General features: G+C 43.9%; 1 protein-coding gene across 6 annotated transcripts in view; it reads right to left on the reverse strand.

The window, feature by feature from the left end:
- Nucleotides 1–18,294: 18,294 nt before the first annotated feature.
- CREB5 (cAMP responsive element binding protein 5) overlaps nt 18,295–26,508 on the reverse strand; it is a 253,736-nt gene continuing 245,522 nt past the window's right edge. For 4 of the 6 annotated variants that reach the window (XM_071805002.1, XM_071805000.1, XM_071805003.1 and 1 more), the window contains 3 exons: nt 21,006–21,236; nt 19,836–19,944; nt 18,295–18,629 (listed from right to left, as the gene is read on the reverse strand). In XM_071805002.1, coding sequence (XP_071661103.1) covers nt 18,466–18,629; nt 19,836–19,944; nt 21,006–21,236 — 504 coding nt within the window. In that variant the 3' untranslated portion in view covers nt 18,295–18,465. The remainder of the gene's footprint in view (nt 18,630–19,835; nt 19,945–21,005; nt 21,237–26,508) is intronic. The other 2 variants (XM_071805001.1, XM_065832854.2) reach the window with 1 other exon arrangement.

Genomic DNA, 26,508 nt, shown 5'->3' on the forward strand with positions numbered 1-26,508 from the left:
TTCCTTTCCTGAAACTGGTTTGGGTCTGTGACAGCTGCCCATCTGCCTTTTTGAAATTGTCCAGCGGTTACAAAAGTTATTAGCAGGGACATAAAGATGTATGTTCACTCCCCTGCATACAGGGCATAACCATACCTTCCTTAGGAAACTAGACCTAAGAATAAAAACAAGAAATGCAGCTAATTTTTGCTATGTTCATAATGCTGGATTTACATTAGTGTGACACCAGTAATGCCACTTGTTCATGGAGGTGTGACAACCCCAAAGCTTTACCCTTTTTTTACACCCCTGTAATGAATTACACCAGGGGAAAGCAAGTTTAAATTGCTATCACTTGAACAGAGTAGCATTTTAAAATCACTTTGTGGGATATATATCACTTCAGAAGGTTCTGAGTAACCATGAATCAAGACTTGAACCTCTTACTCCATGTAAGGAGACCATCTAAATCTTCCCATCCTCTCACTGAAGAACCATTGCTTTCACTTGAAGAGACACTATTAATGGCAAAATTGATTAAAAAAAAAAAAAAAGGAGGAGAAAAGGAGTAATAATAAAAAACTCTTCAATCAATTGACTTACAGATGCAACTAATTGATTTGAGGGTTGGCAGGGGAATGCCATGGCAGCTAGTTTGATGTAGTAATTAATGCAATCATCCTTCTTTGTTATTACTTTAATAAGGTAAACACCCTGTTAAAATAAACTGAAACAGTTGTCTCTGGCCAAGAGCTTACAGTTGTGGTGAGCAGCGTAATAACCTCACAACGTAAAACTTGGACAGGAAAGAATGAATTACATTAATCCCCGAAGGTTCTTACTGCAGACTTTTGAAGTTTTAACTTCAGAGTTAGAGTGGAAAAGGAGATCTGAAACTTGGAGGCTATTCACCCTGTGGCTCCTGAGAGAAAGCAGTCTGTGTCTGCTTGAGTACCCTGAATCCTGCTAACACAGGCTGGAGATAAGCTCAGTTTCTGCAAACACTCATGCTTGTGCTTATCTGCACTACCACAAATAGTCTCATGACACTAAAAGTTAGGCACAGGCACAAAAATCAGCACATGCACAGGTAGCTTTTGTATCATATTGGAGGATCAGTATGAAGAGGGAGGGTTTCAGCTTTGGTTTTAACCTAGTGACTGTTTTTTAGAAGTGGTTTCCAGCAAAACCCACTTTCTGTAGCATGATTCAAAGGGCTGCTTTGTTTGCTGGGGTGGTTCGCTTCTGACGTTCATTCTAAACAAGGGCATTAGGAAGGATAGCTGTGCCATGTTGTTAAGGGTCCCTTCAATAAGAGGGAGATGCTGGAACACACAGCAAAATGGAAAAAAACAATTTACTGATGAATAACAATATTTTTCTCTCCTATTTATTTACAATGCATTAAGAAGTGTCCAACTCAGAATTTTGTTCAGATAGTTGAGATTTCTCTTACATTCTAAACCCCTTGTTTTAATGGTTTTACCTAAAATGCACAAGCACTCCTTTGGGCCGAAATCTTTGCACATAGCCTGAAAACTTCCAAATATTTTATACAAAACCTAACTGGCTTCTTTGAGAAGTCCCATGTGACCAAAAGATTTGGATTTCTTCTCAGCTCCTGCTCCTCCCATTGACACCTCAGGCATCAATAACCTAAATGATAATTTGCCAGATTCCCATAAGATATAGGTACAAAGATGAATTATACTATTGGAAATGCATGAGTAACTTTTGCAATGAATAATGTAGTTTTCAAGGTGGTGAGTGCAGACTATTTTGTACTGGGGTGGATTTACACTGTGAATGGTAACAAGGGGTGAAGGCCTCCTTATTCATGCCAGCCAACATAATGTGCTCAGGGTGTCACGCACAAAATATTCTTGATTTGGTTTCTGTCTGCCATGCTGGGTGTATTGTTTTCTTTTGGCTCCCACATGCTTTTTGCTGATTTCCCTCTGCTGCTCTTTGTCCTTTACTTGGGTCACCCTTGGCTGTACTCCCTCAGGGCTGTCCGTGCCTCAGGGCGGGTTGCCAACAGACCATGGTCCCTCAGAGATGTCCCCCTCAGTGACAGGAGAGCCTCCAGCCAAGACACTCTTTCTCTCCAGCTGCCTCCTCCACAGCATCTCCAGCCTCACATCTCCAAGAGCATCACTTTTCCCTGAAAGCAGCTACTTGCTTTTTTAAAAGTGTCTGAGTCAGGGCACCATGTATTCCTCCAACAGGCAGAAATTTTGGCAAGTAATGGGGTGTTTTCACCTGTTTCAGAGATGGCGATGGTTGGCACCTGACTCTTCATGGCCTGTTTCCACACCAGTCATCCCCTGCCACTACCAAAGCCCTGCCACTTATGCCCAAAGCACAGGATACCTCTGCAGGCTGTGCTGTCACCTCTATAGAGAGCTCAATGCTTCTCATTAAGTTCTTTCAGGGCTAGCATTTTAACAGGAAAAGCTTCAGAAAGCTGAGGACTGCCCTTGCTGTACAGAAGAGAGAGATGCATTATTCACAGCACACGGCTCTGTGCATTCTTTATAAGCTCTGGAGCTTTACTACAACTGAGTATATTCTTGTCAAATTTTCACTTTGTCATTTCTACAACAGTTGAAGTTGGTAACAGAAATAGCACAGTCCACAGAGAAAGCAGTTTATGTTATATATAAAGCAGTTTATATTATATATAAAAAGGAAGGATGCTATTAATGACAACAACTCTTTTAGTTCCCATGTGTTCATTCTTTGTCTGGAATTCTTAATTCAAATTCCTACAGCTGCATCTTCATAGTTGGTTTCTTGCTGAAAAATAGCAGTAGATTGCAATTTCAGGTGTGTAGTAAGTTACATGAGAGGACAGTGAAAATTGTCAGCTATGAAATAGGAAAGAAAAGAAACCACCAGTGCAATCCCTTTCCCCTTGGGTTGGCATTGCAGGAAGAGCAAGATGCCAGCCCGTTGAACCCATGGTGTTTTTCAGTGCCCTCCTGCAGATTAAAGAGAGACCCTGAGAATGGACCTCCATTACATGAATTGGGACAGCATTTTCCCATAGCTGCTAACCTGCTGCACTGTGAGGTTGCCACCAAGCTGATGAGCACTGTTCCCTACTCCCGGAAAAAAAACCAGAAGTTGCATTGCACTGCTTCTTCCTTGTGAGAGACCTAGTGCCTGCGCAACCACGGCACTATCTGACTGGGGCAGGAAACAATTCCAGACCTTTTGATGGTAATTTTGATTTTGCTGGGGTTTGATGAGTTAATTTTCAATCAGGTCAGCTCACGGAGACAGTTTGCCCCATATCCACCTGTGTCAAGCCAGGAAGGAAAAACAGCACCACCGCTTTTGATAGGCACCCGTACAGAGGGCTGACACCGGCACCGGCCGTCGCTCCACGTCCGTAATGGGTCACGCAGTCGAACAAACCAGTCCCCCTGCCCCAGAGCCAGCACCGCAGCCGGGCTGCCCGGGACCAAGCGGCGGCGGCCACCTGCGCTTCCCGGGCGTGCCACAGGGGGGCACGGCCGGACTGGGAACGCACGGCCCGCACCGACCCGCGCCGAGCCGAGCCCTGCCGAGCTGAACCGCGCCGAGCTGTACCCAGTCGAGCCCTGCCGAGCCCTACCAATCCGAGCCCTACCGAGCCGAGCTCTGCCGAGCTGAGCCGCGCCGAGTCCTTTCGGGCCGAACTGGGCCGAGCCCCGCCCAGCCGAGCCCTGCCGAGCCGTGCCGTGCCGAGCCGAGCCCTGCCAAGCAGAGCCGAGCCGTGCCGAGCCGTCCCGCCATCGTGTTCACTTATGCTCAAGCGACTCTCTCCCCGCCGTGCCGCGCCTGGTCCCGGTTCATGCGCGGGGACCGGCCCAGGGAGATGCTCCGTCGGTAACGGCCGCAGCCCGACCCCGCCTGCGGCTTGGCCGGTGCGGCGGTGCCTGGGCTGCCTGGCCGAACAAAGGCAGCTGCCAGATGCCTTGCAAAACTTGGGACCTCCGCGGGTTTGTCCTCAGCCACCTGCCTGTTTGGCCGTGGTGGGAGTAGGGCTTGTGCCCATCGGGGCTGGAGATAGCAGCAGGTGAGGGAGTAAGCTAGCAGGGCTTTGTAATGCTTACACTCATTGTCAGCCTGAAGGTTTGGGAGTGGATGGCAAAGCCTTTTGCAGTGTCCATGGGGAAACTGGAAGAAGTATGGAAGGCAGACCTTCCCCTTCCCTTCCCTTCCCTTCCCTTCCCTTCCCTTCCCTTCCCTTCCCTTCCCTTCCCTTCCCTTCCCTTCCCTTCCCTTCCCTTCCCTTCCCTTCCCTTCCCTTCCCTTCCCTTCCCTTCCCTTCCCTTCCCTTCCCTTCCCTTCCCTTCCCTTCCCTTCCCTTCCCTTCCCTTCCCTTCCCTTCCCTTCCCTTCCCTTCTATAGATGAGAAGTTGTCTTGTTTCTTGTTGCTGTAGTTGATGAAAAGCTCTGGTAACCATTCATGTACACCTGATTTTGTGTATGGACCCTGATGATCTTCACACAAACAAAGTGCATTTGGCCAGTTGCAGGAGGAGCAGTTGCTTTTTCACACCCCAGAAAGCACTGACATAAATTAAAATGCAGAAATCCAGTCACTATGGTGCGGGTGATGGCACGATTTTCTTACATGCTACCATGCCCTCACATAATGTGTATCCCAATAACTTGGCCACACTTGGTGTCTGCAGTCAGAAGAGATGTCTCCTCCTCACTCTGCTGCCACAAAGATGCGTGAATGTGAAGGACACTTGCTGTCGCAAAGCAGACCTTTCTCAGGTGATCAAAGCAAGCAGAGAGGCATTTTTTCCCTCAAAATTTCTTGCACTTATTTTACTTGTAGGCCACAGTTCTGTGTATATGTACACGCATATGGAGGTAAACCACTGAGGACTTCAGTGGGACAGTCCCTCTGCACGTGTGTGCACGCATTTGCAGGATGGGGGTCTTGCACGTTCCACCCCCGTTATTACAGGTGAAGCTGAGGCAGAAGGGGGCCTTTTTAAAACCAGGGGATTTTATAGTGGAGTGAATGGGAATTGGAGAGCAAACACACCTCTAAGGAATGAACGTAGAAAGGATACCGTGCCAACTATAATAATCAGTGTGACTAATAGGGAACACTGAGAACTGTTCCATTATATCATGAGACATTACCTCGTGCTTGAAAAAACAGTCTTTGATGACATGCAAAGGACTGGCAAGTGCATTTCAAGGAATCCTCCTTCATTTCTTCAAGGGTTTCAACCCATGTTCATCATGTTGTGCATAATTTAACTTTCTCTGCAGCTAGGTTGAACTCACTGGTGTGGATTTTATATGTTTGTAATTTAAATTTGGGGGAACAGAAGGTGTATGAACTCATTTTAAAAGTTACTAATTTATAATTCCTTGGAGGAATTAGAAACTGGGACTTTACGATAATTTCTCCATGTATTTCTAGACCTTGCCCAATGTGCTATGGTCTTGTGAAACAGCAGATATTAGCAAAACTTTGTTTGCATTTAGTCTTATGGAATGTACAGAGTAGCGTTTCTATATCAAGTATTGTGATATTGACTCTCATATTGTAATTTTAATATCACAAGTGTCAATCAGGAAGCAGATTGTTGCCTTCGTTACAACTAATATAGTAGAGCCAAACAAAGATCTTTTTAGAAAATGAACATGCTCTGGGGAAATTCAATAAATCTTTGTTAGAAGAAAAAAGGTCTTATATATAAATATATAAAAGCTTGCTGTGTATTGTGCAAAATTTGCTTACTGCTGAAGGAGTAATGCATTGTAAATCAACAGTGGGTCCCATAGCACATTATGGTATATTTTATTGGGTTTTTACCTTAAGGTAAGGTCTTTTATTAAGAGTATATAAGAGCACACTCTGCTGAATACCTTGTTTTTCACAGTGCTCTATGCATAATGGATTTTTTTTTTACTTGCTTCATTAAACATTCTTGTAATTAATGCATTTAATGGGAATCCAGCAGTAACAAATATAAAATTTATTGTGTTTCTTTTTTAAAAAAAACTTGTTTCAGTTACTAGATTTTCCATTAGCAAATGGTGATGACCAAATTCCTCAAAATATTTCTGCACTTACCCCAGAAATCTCCTGCTAAAACAGGTGATGTTTTCAACTGAGTAATGGGAAAGAAACGCCACATAAATAATCCTTGTGAAGGGCTCAGTATAAACGTAGAGGGAGAGAGAACCAAAAAGTGTCTTTAAAATAATCGCTCAAAAAACCCTGTTCCAAGCTTGATAAGAAGACATCTGTGTTACCACTGGACCTTGCTGGGTGAGTTATTAGGTGTTGAAAGACACCGTCTAGGAAGTCTGACCCATCAGAATTTGAATGTAAAAGGCAAGTGACAACTGAATACATGAAAAACCTTAAAGCGCGGTCCCAAAGCCCTCTTTCCCCGCTTGAAAAGCCCGTTTATCTTCAGATGAATAAGAGTTACAGAATTAGAACCTAAGGAAAAAATCGATGGTATCTGTGGCCAAGGGAATGTCTCCCTCCCACCCGTTTGATTATAACCATGTGCAAGCTTGGCTAATGAGACTACAGGGCTTTCCCCTCGCCTCTGTGGATGATTGTGGCATTTTATTTGAATGCCGATATGGTTTACCATTCCTGTTCTTTGCAAGCTTTTGGTCTGGAGAAATAAAAAAAAAGAGATGTCGGAACCAGAGAATCTTTTTACAGCTTATAAAAATCTTCCCATCTAATCCAAGAGGAAATCATAATGCAAAGAACATCGGTGTTTTAATGACTTCCTAATGAGGACGAGCTTGGCCAGAGCTTTGAAGAAGACAAATGGAAAGCAAAACAGCTCATTTCTCCTGGAGGGCAAGCATTAAGATTTCTAGAGAGGACTGCACAGATACGGCTTCAGTGGGTAAATCTTCACCTGCCTGAAGTCTCCTGGCGAGGCCCTGATGTATGGGCTGTTGGCAAGAGCAGCAAAAGGGGGTAGGAAAGTGGGGACATGCTCATGTTTTCTGGTTTCTCTACCAGTCTATTCCTCTCTGCTTGCTGCTGGGAAAAAATGAAGACAATTGTATTTACTTAGATACCTGGGTAAGTAAGGCACTAAACTAAAGCCTGAGAAGCACTTTAAACTCTCTGATAAAAGAGCCCATACATGGACAGCATGCTCATAACCTTACGTGTCTTGGGTTCTCTCTAAGGTATGGGGGATACACAGCAAATACTCTGTAGAGCCACAGATAGGTGATCATATCTAATTTTAAAGCCCTCATTACTCCCTCCTGACAGGCCTGGATGTTTGCCTGCCTAGTTCCAAGGCCAGCGCCGATCCATTTAAAATTAATATTTTTCATTCCTCTCTTCACCGCGTGCATTTAAAAGCTGTCCTTGGCTTCCTCTCCCGGCTGCTGGCTCCGATTAGCCCGGCAGCGGCTGCTGGAGCTCCGCTTTGCGGCACTGGCAGGATCCTGCTGCTCCCATACCCCCTTAGCAGCAGAGCTTTCCTGGAAAAGGGGCTGCCTTGTTCCTGACATCTTCCATGACTTCGGCAAGCCGAGGAGGCTTCATTTCCGACTGGGAAAAACGGGCTTTTCTCATCTCGTCCCAAAAAGGAGCTGTGAGTGCCAGGGTCTTGCTGAGTGTCATGCTTCCTCTTGCACTCGTCTGCGGCTCGCAAGGGAAGGAGCAACGTTTTTGTGAGAGGAGCAAGGACTTCTGTGAGAGCAAAAGGGACTTGGTACAATTCTCCTTGAGTGACATGTGGCATAACATGGCAGAGGAACTTGCCCTTATGAGATACACCTGAAGATCATCCCAAGCAATTAAAAATGTGAATCCTGTTCCAGGAAGCAACTGTAAAAAGAAGAATAAATACATTGTTTTCATCAGCAGCTTGGTTTTTCCTCTGTCTGCAAAGTGAGGTTTGCTGACTCTTTGAAGGCAGAGAGCAGGTCATGTTTTAAAGCTACTTTTGGCTTTGTGGGCTTTGGTGGGGCAGTACAACTCTGGATGGAGCCTTGCTGGTGTGTCATCACCAGAAGTGCTGTCGGGTGCATAAACTCTGCAGGGGCAGCAGGGTGGAACCACACTGCTGATGGCACAAACTGTGGACACCATCTCACTCAAGTTTCCATCTGAACACAGCCCAAGTGTACAGATTCATCATGCAGCAACTCATGAACATCTTGGCCATCTCTAGCCCACCACACTCCTGTGCTCTGCTGCTCCTCGCCCACCCACCTGTGACCCACACTTGCCCTCCTGGGGCTCTGCATGCAGCAAGCTGCTTGGTTAGCTATGCCAGTTTGCAAATCTGGCAATGTGAGAAATAACTTCTGTTGCATTTTTCCCTGATTTTAGTCAGTCAGACAACGGATCCACCTTGGTTTAGCGTGGCCCTTGTGGTGTGGTGGCAGAAGCCACCTGCAGTGCTGGAGCGGAGTGGGTCAGCCCAGTGGGATCCCTGCAAATCTTGCTGTCAGCAAGGCCAGGGTGCTTTAGTATTGCATTGTGTTGCTGCGGAAACAGTTGGGCTTTGGATGTCTGTGCAGGTCCTCCACCTTATTCCATGGAGGTAGAAACACCTTCACAGAGGGCTGATAGTCCCTCATCTGGTTTAGGGGCCTTAGGAGAACTATTGGAATTAGGGGCAAAGGGGCTGTTGGTGCAGTTTGTACCTACTCCAGCTAAATGATAAAAACTTTGCCTCTAGGGGCAAGCCACCCTTGTGGTGTGACAAAAGCAAAGCTATTGCTTCCCGCCTCGTCCTCCCCATTCAGCTTGTGAAAGCTGCCTGGCTTTAACTTGAATTCTGACAATTTAACTTTTAGATCAAAGAGCAGGGAATAGTTACAGCAGAACACCAACAACAAAAAAACCCAAGCCAAAACAACAGCCTGTGTTGTGATACCAAACACAATCCTGCATAATCCAAGTCCGTGGCTGTGTCCCACTGTGGACGGTTCCGTTTTCTCATACAGGGCTACATGTTGTCTTTGCAGCACAGCTTCTTGAAACTAAGAAAAACTTTTACTAAGCTGGAATTGGCTTGGCTACCTTATAACACAGAATGAAAACGATTAGCAAAACAAAAGAGAAAGTGCAAGGAGGATATAGAGTCCTTCCATACAAAGCCTCCTGCCTTCCTGCATGATCCATTGTGATCCAGAGGGCCTCAGATTTAAACTAATCTGTTTCTGCCTTTATTTATTTTTTTTTACTCCATTTCCTACATTAACTGGCCAGTTATGTCAAGTATTTTTCTTTCTTTTAACTTGACTTGCTGTCAGCCAAATGCAATGCCCTGTGAAAACACCTGCTGACCTGCTGTAGCCACATATACACACATCTATACCATCTGCATCTGTATGTATCTATAGGTCTGCCTATCTGTATCCGCTTATCTAAATCTATGTCTATAATCTGCTGTTAGAGTGGGGCACACAGGTTGCAAATTCCTCAGGCTTCTGCAAAATACACCTTCAAGGTCCCCTGTCATTTGGGAAAGACAGGTGCTCCAGTGCTTCCAGTTCAGGCTGCGCTGGCTTGCTCTTCTGGCAAGTCCTGCTGGAATAGGCTGATCAGGTTCACTAATGGTCAGACTCGTGTGGTATTTGCTTACCTAACACAATCAGAACATGCGTCTTAAATATTTTATCAGCTTTGTGGGGTCATTCTCATACCGTGACATTGTGTTGTAGTGGAGGATGGAGCTGACTGGAGGAAAAATGGTGCTCAAGAGTGCTGCAGAAAGAGGGTTTTAAGCTAAGGGCAGACACTAATGACCTGCTTAGAGCCACTGAAACAAATGACCCTTTTGCAGGGATATTTTCTCCCAGGAGGGGGTCAGACTCGCTTTGGATCTTCTATGCAGAGGATCAGTGTGATATCAGAGAACTTTACATTCTTGTATGTTTGGTGTTCCCTCTATCCCAGTATTTTTTAAAAATCATCCAAAAGCTAACAAAAATGCACTCATCTGCTTGTTTCTCCGTCCCCCTGCTGAAAGGTTTCTTTAGCACAAGACCACTTCCAATGTCTCAACTCTTGCCTCTATTTACTTCTGGGGTCCCTTGGGTTTGTGTATGCCCCCTCAGCCCCACAGCCCTATTTTGGGAAGTGCTTGCTTTCTCCAAACAGTTGTTGCCGATCTGTTATGCTGCCTGCCTTGGGTCAATGCGTCTGGGGACATATGATGCCCTCTATACTCACTGATCATCCTTACACAAACTCTGCTACATTGCCATTACTCTTGAGTGCCCTTACAACACGTAGCTGAGTCTGCAGCCTTAGTCCAGGAAAAAGCTGGGGGAAGATTGAGCTGCAAAACGGGTCCAACCAAAGCACAAGGGGCCAGCCCTTGGGGAAGAAGTCTCTCTACACCGCTGCTTGTACTGATGTAAACTGGAGCAACACTCTTGCTGATTCAGAGCATCCTCAGCTCAGCCTAGTTCTGGCTGCATCCTTGCAAAAGAGAAGGGAAGAAGTGTGCACTCACATTGATTCATTTTTTTTCTAATAATAACAAGTTTGTTACAGTGCCCAAAGCAGCCCGGAGAGAGCAATAGTAATAGTGGACTGCCTGGAAGGGGAATAAATACTGCGATCAGGTTTGGGAAACCATGAATCAGCTCTAAAGGGCAGCGTTACCTCAGCTTGAATACATCTTGCTTAGCTCATACTGTCAGATGTAAATATAACTGTGTGGAGAATAAAACAGTCCTGTGATATGCCTTCATGAGAGGCATCTATTTTTACAGATATGATGATCCCCTTTCAGTATTTGGTACCAGAGCAATAGTCTTGCTGTATAATTAAAGGTTAAGCTGTGGTATGTCAGTCCTGCTTTAAAGGCAATGGAGAAGTATATGGCCTCAGAAACGGCTCCAGCCAATGCCAGGCCTTGATGTTTGAGGAAAACAGCTGCTGTAACCCGTTAAAAGAGGAACCATGTACACCCACCGCCCCATCTTCCAGCTTTTACAAGGGGAGAATGGGAATAGGGGCATGGCTCTGCCTTTTTCCTACCCATTTTAGGAGGGTGAATGCTCTTGGCCAGATTTAGCCTTTTGAAAACCAGGGTGAGAGCAGCAGGACCTGTGCCTGTGCCAGGACCTCCAAGGGAGGAGCATGGCTGTGTCGCATGGGGCACATCTCCTGCAGCGTGACACAGGGACCAAGTTCTTGCGGGCAGGCTGGTCCCTGTAGCTGAGGCTGCACCTCTCAGGTCTTGGACCCCATCGGGTGAGCCCATTGCTCCAGGACTGTCAGCAAGGTCATCAAGTTGCATTGATCTAAAGCTGGCTTTCCCACTGAGGAGATGGGTTCGTCCTGACTAACTTTAGATTACAGTTTACGCCTCATTGTGCCAAGGTCTGTATTGGACCAATTTATAGTGAGAAATGAGGTTGGCAAGATAACAGGGGCATCACAATTAGAGCTAATTAGCCCAGCAGGAAATCCATTTCCAGGCAGCTTTTGGCAAGAGGCAAGGTTGGCGGGATAACAAGCATAGAGTGTATTTTGATATAAGCACACTCCAGCTGCAAGGAAAAGTAAAATAACAGCTTGTCTCATCCTTATGCAGAGGCCTCACGTCAGGCTCCACCACGTAAGTCTTTTTGTTTGAGGCTTTGCAGCCTCCCTGCTTGGAAAAGGTTTAGAGAACTTGTTCTTGCAAAGTCACAGCGGCTGCTGGAGAGCAAGGGTGGGCTGGAAGGTCTGCACAGCCCTGCTCCCACCGCCAGATAGGAGTGTGCCCAGCACTGTGGTCCCCCTCCAATTTCAGGCGAGATGAGGGATGCAGCTCAGAATAGAAATCACTGAAGAGTAACTTGGTTTAATTGCAGGAGTTATCCATACTGTAAAATGTCTGGGGTATAGACACAGCCAGACTACTGGAAGTATTTGTATTTGAGTGCTTTATTATATTGGAATTGCGGTGATATTATTAACATTTGTACAAATGCACAAAATTCCCGTCTCTTCTAGCTAGAAAGAGATGTAAAAATCTGACCTAGTTGAACAGTCTCAATGAACTCATTGTCCATTTGTAACAATAATGGGTTCACAATGCAACAAAAAGCTTAACATAAAAGTAAACATATTAAATGCTGCAGCAAGTATTTACACTTATGTACCAAAAAAAAAAAAAATTATCTCCCTCCAGTAAGGAAGGTGGTTGCTTTACAGAATAAAACAAACAGACAAACAAACACAAAACCTTTGCATACAATAAAAACAACCTCAAGCCCAAAACTTACTGTGACAGCACCTTTTTTTTTAATATAATATATATATTTATATATAAACTTCGATAGTTTAGGCTTACTCCAAGCAGTGCTAAAAGTTCCTTAAAACCAGGACAAGGGCAATAGTCCGAAGAAGCAATGTTTTTCGATGAGTGCTACCCAGTGTTTGAACGGAGCTGCTACAGAGAGGGGTGCAGAGCTCAAAGCCATGGGCTGGGAAACACTTGGGTCCCAGCAACAAAGTCCTTGGCAAAATTCTCAGTGGCAAAATAGTTTGTCCTGTGGAAGCATGGCAAAGGTTGTCTCTGACAGGGGTCTCTTTGCAATTGCAGCTCTGAGGAGTGGGGAAAAAATTATCTGGAATTTCCTAAATTCCAGCAAGGAAAACATTTCTCTTGAAATGCACTATCACCCTTCCCCCCTTCCTCACTTCCTGACACTGCTGCATTTTCTGCAAAGCCAGAAGGAGCTTTCATTCTTTATTCAGCAGGCAGTCGCACAGATTTTTAGTTGAAAGAGAGATTTGTGTCTAAGAGTCTCACGGCATCAGGTGGCACGCTTCTACCGTGGTCTTCGGGAACAGTTCCACCAGGCGAAATTCACCATAACTAACATTTAATTTGCATAAATACAGAACCGGAGATCCTGAATCCCAGGTATTGATCTAAATATAGTGAGTTGCAATTATTGATTTCAGTCCAAGGAGAGCCTGGGAAATGATCCGATTTCCACTTAGACAATCAATCTTGTCTGTGAGTGTGTGTGAACACTGACATTTTTGGCCTCATGCAGTTTAGGATTTGCTATAAAGTAATTTTGAAAGCTATGGAAAACCAATAATGGTAAGCAATTTAGCTCTTAAGTATAAAGCCACTGATAAAACTGAGATAACTGTAAGCTCTGGGGGAAAAAAGAAAAAAAAAAAGAGGTTATGGATGTAAACAGTCTCTTTTGTCTTTGCAGTAAGATGATTATTTCAGATGATGAAAAATTGAACTTTTTTTTTTTTGGTGTTCAGATCACTTGAGATTTTATTGCTTTTGTTTGTCCTTAGAAGTTTTTAGTCTCTTTTCTTATGACTTTTTTTTTTTTTTTAAAGGTGCTGTCCCTAGTCAAGTTATAAGGCAACATATCTTATTGATTCAGAACTCTAACACATAGTATGGCCACTGTTATCACTGCAGCTTCGCAGCTACCGTGGGTTGGACAACAGTCAAAGTGCACGACAATGCACAACAGAGCCAGTCTCCTGACCTGACGATATACAGGACACTTTGGTTCTCGGGATGAGAGATTATAAATGTAGCTTAAATGCTGCCTCACACACTTTGCATAATAAAACATTTATATGCTGTCATGAAGAGGATGTAAAGTCTAAGTCACACTGCGGACTGGCTGTTCTCAGCTTCTCTGTTCAGGCAGGTGTGAGAGACAAGTTGTAGATATGCCACCAGTGAAAGCATATAAATGTGTCTGGTGCAAACGTTTTACAAGAGTATTTATAAATGATTCAACAAGGGAGAGCAAGAAAGAGAGTGAGAGCTAAAGTGCAATTTTAAAATAATATAAATAATTGAAATGTACAAATAAGATACTAATTAGTTGTAACTGGTCTTGTTTTATAGGCACAGTTTAGTTTTTATGTCTACAGATCAATCTTTTTCTCTTCTTTCCCCTCCAGTAATTTTCTCTGATGTATAATGGAGTTTCAATGGTCTAAATCCTAGGAACACTGCTTAGTAAGAGGACAGAAGAGGCAACGATAAGGCAGTATAGTGCAACTCACTATGTGATATTAGGAAAGAAATAAGGATGGGGTTAGATCTTCCATGGTGATGTATAAAATCAGCCTTGAAAAAAAAAAAAGAGAAAAATAAAAGACAGGCTTTCCAGTTATAAGTTGACCCATGCTTTCTAAAAAGAGAGAGCAAGTTTTCCAATACAAAGGGAACAACTGAAGGTTCATAATTTGTTTGTTGTTACAAAAAGAAATTAAAAACACACACACACACATTAAAAAAAAGCAAAAAAAAAAAAAAAGCAGATGCTGCTTTAAGGAAAACATTTAATTCTAGGAATTTCTGTACAACTGACCTCAGCAAGCTTTTCCATCTTAGATGGATAACTTCTGCCTGAGACCCTGAAAGATTAAGATGCACACACACCTAGAGTAGTTTATTGCAAAACTAATATTGTAACTTAAAAAACCCAAACAGATTCTGTACAAGAATACTGTTAAAATGGAATGTGTTAAAATAACATTTATTAATAAATACTTTATAAAATTCTATGTGAATACTAAATTAATAGATTCCTGTTTTAAAATTGCTTTGGTCCTCATGAATTTTAATAAATTCACTCTATACGCTTTTTTTTTTTAAAAAAAAAGGTATTAGCTGCTAAAAAGCACATTTTGCCTAAACTAAAAGGCTAGCTTTCAACACTAAATATTGTTGCTTACAAAAATATGAATCCTCAAAAGTTGGGGATTTAGCAACAGTTATAGCTGGCTTGTTAGTGAATAGGACAGAGTCAGTTAACACACTGAATCCACACGCACTGAGGCACTGAACCATTGACTTTCCACTATTCAGAAGATGGGCAGCAGACATTTAGCTTTGTAGCAGGAATTAACTCCCAACAGCGTGAAATTCCCCATAAATCATCATCATCGTCGTCCTTATAAAACACACCATGACAGCACACAAACTACTTGTCTCCCACAGGCAGCATTACGAATATGGCTTGCACACATCGACTCGGGGAAGGGGGTGAAGGAACCAGATCACAGCATTGTTTCTTTCCCATCAAAGTATTGTAGTTGTCCGTGGCTGAGATTTCCAACGTGCTCCTGATGTCGTGTGATGAGAGATGCCGTCCATAGAAACGTCTCCTCCAAGCAAGGAGCCTACTGGGGCTTGCTGCTGCGTTTAACAGCTCCTGGGGGAGCGGGCGAGGGATACAGTCCCTGTCATCTGCAGGCAGTAGGACAGGGCACAGGCTGGATTTGCGGGGCAGGAGGAAAGTGAGGCGGTCTCCAGCAGCAGCTTGTGAAAAAGCAGGATTGTTCCTCGATGGAAAGATCCCGGGAAATGAGTTTAGAGTGGCATGCTTGGGAAGATGCTGTTGCCACAGATGGTGCGGCAGGACATCCCGGGGACAGAGGGACGGGGGCTTCTCCCACAGCCCAGACTCAGGCAGCCGCCAGCACCCAGCTGGACCGGCAGCTTGAGGAAGGGCTGTGGGATCCCTGCCCTGGAAAACAAGAGCATTTTAACGTGGAAGCAAATCTGATGAATAATAATATAAGGTGCCTGGTACGGTTGGTCCTTTTACCGATGATATAGCTGACATAAAAATGCTGCGTGTTGTCTTGGCCTGTGAACCTGCGACAGAGTTACAAGAAGCAATAGCAAATAGCTTTTCATCCTTTACTTATTTCCACATCACTAGCGAGGATTATATCTAAAAGCCAATAGTATAGAGAGGAGACGTTTCATTGTAATTACACATTTAGGCCAACATGTGTGGTTGGCTTGCCTAGTTAGCATTAAAAAAAGAAAGAATTGAGCTATATATAATACAGATCAGTCAAACTGTCAAGTTGCTGAATTTAACAAAACTTAGGCAAGGTTTTTGTATTTTTTTGCTTTTTTTTTTTTTTCTTTCTAAGGTAGAGGCTTTCAGTTTAACAGCTAAATATTTTAATTGAGGAGACTGAATAAAATGAAGCTAAACCATAATTCTAGTGCAGTTTAGCTCAAATGGGTATTCTAATATTACCAACAACTTCGATTTTTAGTTTTTAATTCATTTAAGTGCTACCCATATAGAGGGAAGGTTGTTCCTTTGTTGTTTTTTTAAATTAACCCTGCGATGGCATTTTCTTTTTAATGGTGAATGATTAAATTCAGACACAGGGGAAATGCTTATTTGGGTTTTTTTACATAGTGGATACTCAGCTGGACCATTTTGCTCGACTGCATATTAGAAAAAAGTTCCCTTGGGAGCTGTGATGAAGCAAAACCATTTGGCTATTACAACTGGAGGTTAAAAAAAATTATAGATTCAGTATTTAAAACACTTTAAAAGTATATGTTTGTCTAAAATATAATAGAAAATCCTTTACATTTGTATTTTTTCATAATTTTTTTTGGTTCTTAGACTATATAATCAAGTCAAGATTTACACTGTACATTAAAAATCTTCTTTTTTTGAATGTATTTGCATAAATGGAAAGCAAACTGTTAAAGAATACTGATAAAAAGTTAGTTACCAAGATAGGAACTAATTTGGAAATGAATGATCCTCAGAATTTTGCTTTCCCTTCCAGGCGGGACCTGCTGCTTTTGGTGCCTCAAGCTTCAGTTGTTTCACTTTCCCTCCTGCACAGAGAAGAGCCGCCCAGTTAAACTTCGCAACTCCTCCAAAACCCAAAGACACAGCCTTTGAGGAGAGCTTCACTTCAGAACAAAGTCCTCTCAGGGCTAGAGGATTTGCCAGGAATAATGTGAATCAGCTTTTGCTATTAAAGCTGCAGCTCAAAATGCTCGAACGTTTACCCCCAGCTCAGAGCCTGCTTCCCGGGTCAGCAGCAGGAGGTTTTGTCGCTGACAGATTTGAGAGCAAAATCAGGTCTCGGTATACAGCAAGGCAGTGTAATTAACTGGCATCATCTCCATCTGATTTTCCCATTAATCAAGCAGTACCACTCAGGGATGCAAATCAGTTGCGCTTAGGGGCAGGCCCAGAGTTGAAACAAAAACCTGAATTGTGGCATAAGGCTTTTTTTCCAGACCCTCTTTGTATGACTGAATTTTATCCAGGGTGCAGTGGGATTTGCCATTCTTGCAGCACTTTTTAGCAGCTGCATGCCTTCTAAAAATTATTTAGCGTCCTAATGAGACAGTTCCTTACCCGCGGTAAACGGGCGTTAAGTGCCATCGAAGTCAGCGAAGCTATGCTGCTGTCTGCCAGCTCAGGATTGGTCTGTGGATGCTTTAAGGAGTGCCTGCAGCGAGCAGGTCTTTCCCTGGGAATTAAAAATGGCATTTTTCCAACTGGTCAAAACCGTTACGCTGATTTACTTCTCATTTATAGCTGTGAAACCTGAGGTTGTCAGCTTTTGGTGATAGAACAACGTAACTGGGGTAGGGAACAGAACTTTTCTGAATTATTATATGCTACATGGATATATTTTTTTTCTATGTTAATGACTGGCAGTGCAAAAGAATTGCTGTGATTCTCAGGTGTTGCTCGCTATGCCTGTATCACTCCACAGAAGCTTACAGGGGTGCTAGCATCAACACAGCTGGCTCTCACTCCTGCTTCACCTGGGACTGCGCTTTCGCCTTTTGCTGTTTATTAAAAACACTAAATCAGGAACATTTCTAGTTTTTTAAAAGCCAAATGCTCAGCACAGCGCAGCTGTTGGTGAGGAGCTAGCGAAAGCTACAGCCGCGCCGACAGCTTTGAGGTGGGCTTGAAGATTTTGTTTGTTCATCACCATTCTTTGAGAAAAAGAGAGGGAAGCGAGAAAGCCTTGGAATGAAAAAAAGCAGGTAAAAATTAGCTGAAGCACGAAAAGGGTTTGGGAAGGGAAAAGGAAGATGTAAGAATAATTGGAGGAGAAAAAGGGCAGGCTAGGAAAGAGAGGAGAAGGGGGAGGGCTAGGCAAAAGAACATGTTATTTGGGCTTGATTTTGTCCTGATAGCCACATCCTATATAACCGCTTTGAAAGACGCTCTGAACGCAAGACAGGGTCTGCTGATAGCACAATGCTAACTCATTTTTTATTATGCTGTCAGCAGATGCCCTCTCTATATATTTATAGCCTAATTACTCCTAGTTACCTAAATATGACTCTGTTTAATACTTTTCATGCCTCACGTTGGCTAACAAGCTGCAGTTTAACACAACTCCATATTTCTGAGGCTTCAGGCTAGATTGGTGAGAAGGAAACATGACTATGTACAGAAACAGTTAGATTTATAAACAAGTAACTGGTACCAAAAAAACTGGAGAAAGCACCAAAGCGCTTCTCAAGCTGATAGCATATTAATTGCATAACTCCCTTTTATGTAACTAAGTATAAAAGACATTTTAATAACTATAAAAATGAAAGCCAGAGTCTTTCAAGAACTGAGGAATCTTCCAGGCTTGAGTTAACAGTTGCAAATGTCCTTAGCACAGAGGACGCTTTGATATGCTACCACACCCCCCTCGCAGTTTCTGAGCAACCACTTTTAAAGGATGGGGTTGATGTCTGTTCTGTGGCTGGCGAGCTGGGTGAGAGTGGAGCTTCCCACGACGTCGCTGACGGAGGAGGAGGTCGTGATGGTGTTGTGCTGGATGACTTGCTGCTGGGAGCAAGCTGGGACCGGGCTCGCGGGAGGACTGCTCTCGGGACCTGGGAAAGGGGTGAGGGCACAGAGACAACACACATTCAATTATCCATCCGAGTAACGAGCCCAGGTTGGGTGACACTCCTGGAAAAGAGATGTACTAGTACGGCAGCAATACTAACAACCTGAGGCATGCACCAAGTCCCAGGATTTCAAAGTACACAGTTATCCAGTGCTCTTTGTCTTCTGATCTTTTCCAGTTTTGTTTTGTTTTGTTTTGTTTTGTTTTGTTTTGTTTTGTTTTGTTTTGTTTTGTTTTTCAGCAAGCTTCTTTGACATCAACCTGACTGGGACCTTGAAAGAAGTCCAAGACCTTAATGTGTATGAAACCAATGTCAGGATAAAAAGCCTGATATCTAAAGGTCTATAAAATCAGTTCAGATGCTTAAATGCTTTATTCGCTCCAGCAGGAATCAAAATTAGAGTGCGGTGCACTGCAGCACAGAAAATCTAATTCAAGCAACAGTTGATAGGCATGTAACGCAATTATGTATTTTTTCTTTGAGTATGGTTAAAGAGCCAGATGCATAGTGATGCAGAGAAGACAGAAAAGGGCTCTATTTTAGGAGAATGCTGCAATCTAGCAAATATTAACCCTGAGGCTCTTCTGCGCTGCTGTAGAACCAAGCAAAGAATTTGTCCCTAAATTACCACACTCATAAAATGCATCAACTAGACAGAATCGATTTGATGTCTCCATTAGATGAGATTTCTTTTGAAAAAAAATGAAAGATAAGAGTTAAAAGAGTTGATAAACCTTGAAAACCTGCACCATGCCTGGTCTGCACCACTGTCAGAGCAGTACCATTTTTGTTGGAGAGGACTGTAATGTTTTCCTTTGTAACTTTCCTTTAGAGAGTTATTTTAAGGTGCTGGCAGCACTGCACCCAGGAGGACTCTTGCAGGTTTGGAGCTGTGAGTTCAAGCAGGATCCTCCACAGGGGGGTGAGTATCCATTCGTGTGCCTCTCCTGGCTGCAGGGAGAGCTGGGGAAGCTCTGACACAGCTCTGCTGTGTGGGATGCAAACCTGGGCTTTTTTTGGTTTTCAGCAGGGCTGGATAAATAAGGGCAGGAGATCGGATGGCTTGGATGATGTTTGAGAAGACAGGTTCAAGTGAGAATATGACCCAGAAGGGGTTCTGGAGGGAAGAACTGGAAACTTTGCTTTCATGTGAGGAGTGTAGAGGCTGCAAACATACCAGCTACTTACTTAGATATCCTTGCGATTCTTTCTGCATAGCTGTTATCGGACAGTCTTTATGTGTTAACAATAACTGTTTCAGCTGTGCTACCTCATTTTTCAGCATGGAAACCTCATTCTAGAAAAGAAAGAGAGGGTTTGGTTTGCCACAAAGCTTAAACCAGGCTCTTTCACAAAGTTTAAACCCAAGACAGACCCTGCTCCACAACTTCAGAAGAATGGCAAAAATGGCACTCAATGCTCATGTGTTGGGTTTGTATTAACATTTGACTGTGACATTATAACTTCTTCTCAAGGCATTTTGGCTTCCAAATTTGATGACATAAACTGACAAGTGAACTAACCCTTCACATCACCAGAGATACTTCAAGCAGCGTTTTAACCCGCTTGGGAAATACTCTGGTTCTTTGCACCCGGAGGGAGGGACCAGACCTGCGGAGGGGAAATGGTAGCCTGCCATGCTGGGCAGCGTGGTGGCAGGGCTGCTGTCACCTACAGTGTGCCACCTACTGATACCTAAAATTTTGTGGTATCACTACGGCTCCACTGTGGCCAGTACCTGGGGGCTGCTCACACCTCTGTGTTTCGGAGGAGTATTTCCGGGGGGAGTGTCATTATGCCAATAGCCTTTCTGCTCTTGGCAGCACAAAGGCACACCTCTGGATGGGGCAGAAGTACTCTGTCTATCATAAGAAGGGCACCACCACAAGAAGGTCTTTCATTATATTAATTGAGGGTACTTTCATCCATCCACTTCATTCTTTTCCTTACTGGTCAACTGATCTATTTACACTCCTATCTCACTGGCTTTGAATAAGGGTTTAGCTACATGCCCTGCTCTGCAGAAGTCTTTTCCAGCCAAGTTAATGGCACTTCCAAAAAAAACCCAAACAAAACCAAAAAAGCGGTGACAAGAAAAGAAAATAAATATAACCCCATCTAGCGAAGGCTTCTAAATCCCGAGACAGCTTTTTCCTGGCTTATCCTGCTAAAATGCAATTATTTCTCTAATTGAAGCACACACATCTTGGTGAATCGACTTTGATTATGCCCACGCTGCCGCTAGGAGCCGGCTGTGCCGGGGAGCCCCGAAGGCGGTGAGGGCCCTTCGGCACCGCCAGCCCCTTTGAGCACAAAGAGCCCCTCTGTGTCCTCGGGGGCGCAGACAGTGGCTCGCACCTGAAGCTGCATGTTTGTCTGGGTGAGCTCTTCTGCTTTCTTTTCCAGTGACATCACCCAGACCTTCCTCTTCTGTCTGCAGCGTGTGGCGGCGGCTCGGTTCCTTTCCAGAAATTTCCGCCTCCTCTCATCCGGGTCTTCGTCCACCACCCTCCTCCTGCGACCTCCGGTCGGCTGCGGCGGCTGTATTGTCTGCGTGGGCTGCATCTGCTGCGCTGCCGGTGAAACCTGCTGGGGGAGAAGAGGTTTGGCATGGGGTGCTGAAGGGGGTGAAATTGTGGAGGGGGATGCTGAAAGGGGAAGGGAAATCTCACATGCTTGTCCTGCTCCCGGGTGAGGTCTGCAACAGACACACATTGAAAGGCTGCACCAGATGCCACTGAAATTAGCTGCTGGCAAATCCTTAACATTGATCAAAGGGGAGACTTTTTTGAAATGATCCCCTGAAAATTAGTAGGGAAAATATTTTTCCCCTTATGGTTAGTTATTAAAAACACTCATTGAGGTACTTTCTCTGCCACCATCTATTTCAAACCTGAAATCTCAAGTTTCTCTCAGCAACAGTTTCAATCAAGGCAGAAGACAGTAGTGACCTTATATCTGTTCCAATTTCCACCAAAATTTTAGGACATTTCTATTTCATAGGCTCCCCATCTCCATTGCACACTTTAGCACCTCTGGAAACGGGAGCAGCAGCGTTCTTGGCACCTGAGTGGAGCTGGGAAGTCGCAGGCTGGGATCACGCAAGGCTAGCAGACCTCGAGGCCCCTCAGTTGGTGGCAAAAGAAAGGATTTGAGTACCTGAACTCAAATTTACATTTTGGTATCCCTGCACTGCATGGAGAAGGGACATTCCCCTTATCATATGTTTCCATTTGACCCCTGTGTATGCTATACTTCTTTTTACTCAACAGCCTGGCTTTGACAGGAAAGGCATACCACATCCAGCCCTGATGCTACAAAACTATGGATAAATATGTATTTATGCTTTTTCAAGTGCAGGATAGCATTGATCCTCCTCCTGAGAGTAACTGGCCCACACCGTTACAGAAAAGATGCGTGGTGGGGGCAGCCCCACATAGTCCGTGTTCCAGCTTCTGGGAAGATGAAACACGTGTCCATGTCCCTGTCAGGAACCAGCATCAGACTTTAAATCCAGCTGCCTGAGAACAGCCAGCTTTTGGATTGCTTTACTGCCTCTCCATGGAACCTGGGCCACGGGGTCTGGATTGCACTGGGGTCCCTGGAGCCCAGCCCAGGGGTCCCATTGCTGGCGCCCCACAGGAGCCGCTGGCGCTGCTCCCGTCGCTGCCACTCCTCATGCTGCAGCTGCCCTGGCACCATCTGGAACAGTCTGGAAACCTGAATTGTTGACTCAAAATTAACCCTCTTGTTCTGGCAAAGGCTCAAACCTCCAAGGTGCTTCCTTTTGACTCCAGGGAGTGGACGTACTCAGCGCTTTGTCAGACTGAGCCCTGAATTTCAATTGCGGTAATTAACATGTGTTTGCCTAACACCTCTGTCTGTCTCAATTAAAATGATACTATCGTCTTGCAAGGTCGCTTTTCTGTCTAGAATCTTGCCACAAACTGTGAAGAGTTCGCACCCTTCCCCAGCTGACTTGTGTCAATTAAAGTGGCAATTTTATGTGTAATTATTCTGTGCATCTGATAGCACTTTTTGCAGAAAGCTGAATTTATTCCCAGCTTTATGTTGCACAGTCAGGGAATCGCTCTTGCAGGAGAAGAAGTTTATTTAAAAAAAAAAAACCACAAACAAACTGAAAAGAAATAAAAATAAATAAGCCACCCTGCACATCCTGATGATGTTTTGAAATTTCAGCTTGTATTCAGTCTGTATGCTCACTGATAAAATCTCCAGTCCTCTGTCCACACCGGGGGTTGGAGCCCCAGGGCTATGGCAGCTGCAGGGGCTGCAGCCACCAGCACTGGGCAGGACCAGTGGCCTCTGCCCTTGTCCCCACCAGCATCCCCGGGCTGCTGCTGGAGATCGCTGCCGAGGGATGACAGCTGCTCCCTGTCTACCGAGGCTGGGCACATCACCTCTTTAGCAATATGTCTAAGGTCAGAGGCCTCAGAGATCCCTTTTAACGTCAACATCTCATCAAAGGCATTTCTTTTTCTCACATAGAACACCTTGCAGGACTTCAGAGATCTGTTATTTATGTTTCTGGGCACCAAACACTTTCCTTATCCCATTTCTCTCCTTTTTCATTTAGCTTTAAAAATGCTTAACTCTTTCAGTGGAATTTGCTACACAGGCAGAAAAAGGTAACTATATATTTCTTTTTTTTTCTTTTTTTTTTTTTCTTCTTTGCCCTCATATGTTCATTTTCTCCTTAATAACTAGTGATTCATTTCGGTTTCAGAATGTAGCGCTCAGTCTTCGGGCAGCCAGAGTGCATTTTCAGAACAACAAAATCTTCTCTCCATCTTTGGCAGATATTAATTATAAAGGTTGCCATTACATCACTAATAATGTCACGTGGGATAATTAACTGACTCTTACTAGATAGCTCTTAACCCTGAAATCTTTTAGGCTCTTAGTAAATGTCTAAACATCATTCTCTACCAGTATTTCCCTGCTCTGCCTATGGACATGTGTGCATATATTAAAACTGAGTGGGGGGTTTGTTGTTTTAGAGGATGCTAATCACATATCCATAATCAAGACAAATGTAGGACAGCTAACATAATGAAACAACATCCACACCTCTACTCTGTTTAACCTATCACTCTGGCAAGTTCAATATGAAGAAACCTTCATGGGACCAACACAAGAATAATAGTATTATTTTTGTAGTAGTTCGGGCAACACAGCTATAACTTGATAAAATATCTCTTTCTCAGAAAGATACCTATCAGAAGGTGATTTATGTTTTTACCCTTGATCCGATATATCTCTCTATTCTTTGCAACTTACCACAAAACTAATACCTGTTCATTCATTCAATGAAAGTATAAGTCCCTAAGCTCCCATGTATCAAAATGGCAACCGAAAAGCATGAAAAGAATTCTGACGTTAGAGAAGGGTGTGGTGCACACTAATGAATAAGGAGGTTAATAATTAGTAAAATGCACCATAAAATTAACGTCTGCTGGAGCAACCTAACCTCCAAAGAAGCCATTACCATGGGGACTGTGGATGAGCTTAGAAAGTAATAACCATTCGGTTACTACTCGCTAATACCTTATCTTTTCCAAATTAATGCACCAATTCAGGAGTCACGATTGGCTTCGCACCATGGGAGCAGATGCAAGAGCTGTGCTGTCCCAGGGAAGTCGCTGACCCTAGGAGTCCTAGTCTGACTCATCAGCCATCACCTTCCATTCCCAATCTCTTGGTGACACACCTATGGAAAGCTAAAGACATCCTTGATCCCTGATGGGGGCCATTGCCTCCATGGCAAAGCTCATCTGCCTGCACAGGCCCAGCTCCAGAGACTCTGTGGTGCTGGGACACAGGGTGAATCTGACATATAGCTTCATGGCTGCCAGTCAGCCCCCTACCTTGGTGCCCATATCTCTTCTTGCCTGCTCACAAGGCTTTTGGGAAGCCTAGCTAGCAAGGAAGACAAAGTGCAAGAACTCTAGACTGTCCTAACTGGACTGAGCATAACAAAGGTAGGGAACTGCTTGAGTGGGCACACAGGAGGGCCATGAAGATGATCAGGGGACTGGAGAACCTCCTGTATAAGGACGGACTGAGAGAGTTGGGGTTGTTTAGCCAAGAGAAAGCACTGGCTCCAGGGACACCTTAGAGCAGCCTTCCAGTACTTAAAGGGGTCATACAGAAAAAATGGGGAGGGACTTTTTATTAGGGAGTATAGTGACAGCATGAGGAGTAATGCTTTTAAACTAAAGGAGGGTAGATTTAGATTAGATATTGGGAAGAAATTCTTTACATTGAGGGTGGTTAGACAGCGGAACAGGTTGCCCAGAGAAGCTGTGGATGCTCCATCACTGGAAGTGCTCAAGGCCAGCCTGGATGAGGCTTTGAACAACCTGGTACAGAGGAAGGTGTCTATTGTTCGTGGCAGAGGGGTTAGAACTAGATGATCTTTAAGTTCCCTTCTGACCCAATGCATTCAAGGAGTCCATGACTCAACACCAGCTTAAGCAGCACACAAGTTAAGAGGAAGGGGAAGCTGTAGCATACTGGCTCGTTGGTCTGGTCCTTAAAACTGGGAGGTTTGTTTTGTCTTGTAGCCATGTTTTCTCCTCACCTGTTAAAAGTGTTAATATGGATGTTTTAAGCAGTTCTCTATATCTGATATCTGACTCCCTTACCTGCATTAACATGTTTATCCTCTCTACCCCTTGTTGAGGTGTCAGTACTATAACTCTTGTTTTAAAAGCCTCAGAGAGGTTAAATGACTTCCTCCATCCCATCCACGGAGTCCTCAGTCTGCTAAGCACAACTTCACCCTTACTCTCTCATGGATATCCAAGACAGCCATCAGGTTACTTTTGGTTTCTCTGTCATGAGATAATGTCTTTTTTATTGGAGTTTTAAACAACTCAGAGGAAAATAACTCATTAACAGATGGGAAAATAATTGAATTCACAAAGTAAAAACTGAACTAAACTTAGGAAAGCTCTGGACATCTTCTCACAGGGGAGTCTGCTGCTCTCTTATTTAGGCTGTTTCGTTAAAGCTGACAATTCATTTTACATTAGCAAATGCTTTAGGGAAATCCCATGTGCTTGCAGCCTCTGCAATAATAAAGCTAAATGTTAGTAAATAGTTAATGTTGTGGAACACTAGGATGTCAGCCAAATCCTCTCATTTTCTTTAATGTTTTCTAAGAGCTTGTCTGAAAGGTATTTGCAGGCAACACAATACTTTTCACAGATTGAACTTCTTATGGCTGGCACTCCTCTTTGTCCTCATTCTATTCACTGCCCACTTGTCCTCCTTAAATTTGCTCCCCTGAACTGACATGTTATAATGATGGCCCCCAGAGCTTTATTATTCTTGTGTGATCCTGATTCAGAAGCCTATCATCTTAACACATTAACAGAATCCCTCTTAAAAATGACTCTGCTAAAGTTTGTGTTCACTAGTTCAAGAAACATTCAGTTCAGGTATTGAATTATCCAGATTTCTGAAGTCAATATACCTGGTCCAAAAACTGAGACCTCCATCTCATTCAGTGGAGACCTTCACTGAGTTCTCATCACCTGAATCCAATTTTAAATTGCCTTCCAGGTTTAAATCTCTCTCCTTGGACTGGCTTCACCATCTGTTTCTCCTGACACAACATCCACCTACTATTGCCTGTGCTCTCAGCTAATCTTGGCTTTCTCTCATACTCTGTAACTGGGGGCTGCTATCCCCTCCACAGGGTCTGGATCCTTTCTTCTTGTCCTCTAAGCCAGTATATCTGATCTTGAACCAACCTCTACTACCTCCAGTGTTGGTAGGAAATAAATAGCTCATTAGGTTCTGTGAGGTTAGTTACTTATACACACACAGTTCT

Source organism: Patagioenas fasciata, chromosome 2 (assembly GCF_037038585.1).
Source record: "Patagioenas fasciata isolate bPatFas1 chromosome 2, bPatFas1.hap1, whole genome shotgun sequence".
NCBI classification, from domain to species: domain Eukaryota; kingdom Metazoa; phylum Chordata; class Aves; order Columbiformes; family Columbidae; genus Patagioenas; species Patagioenas fasciata.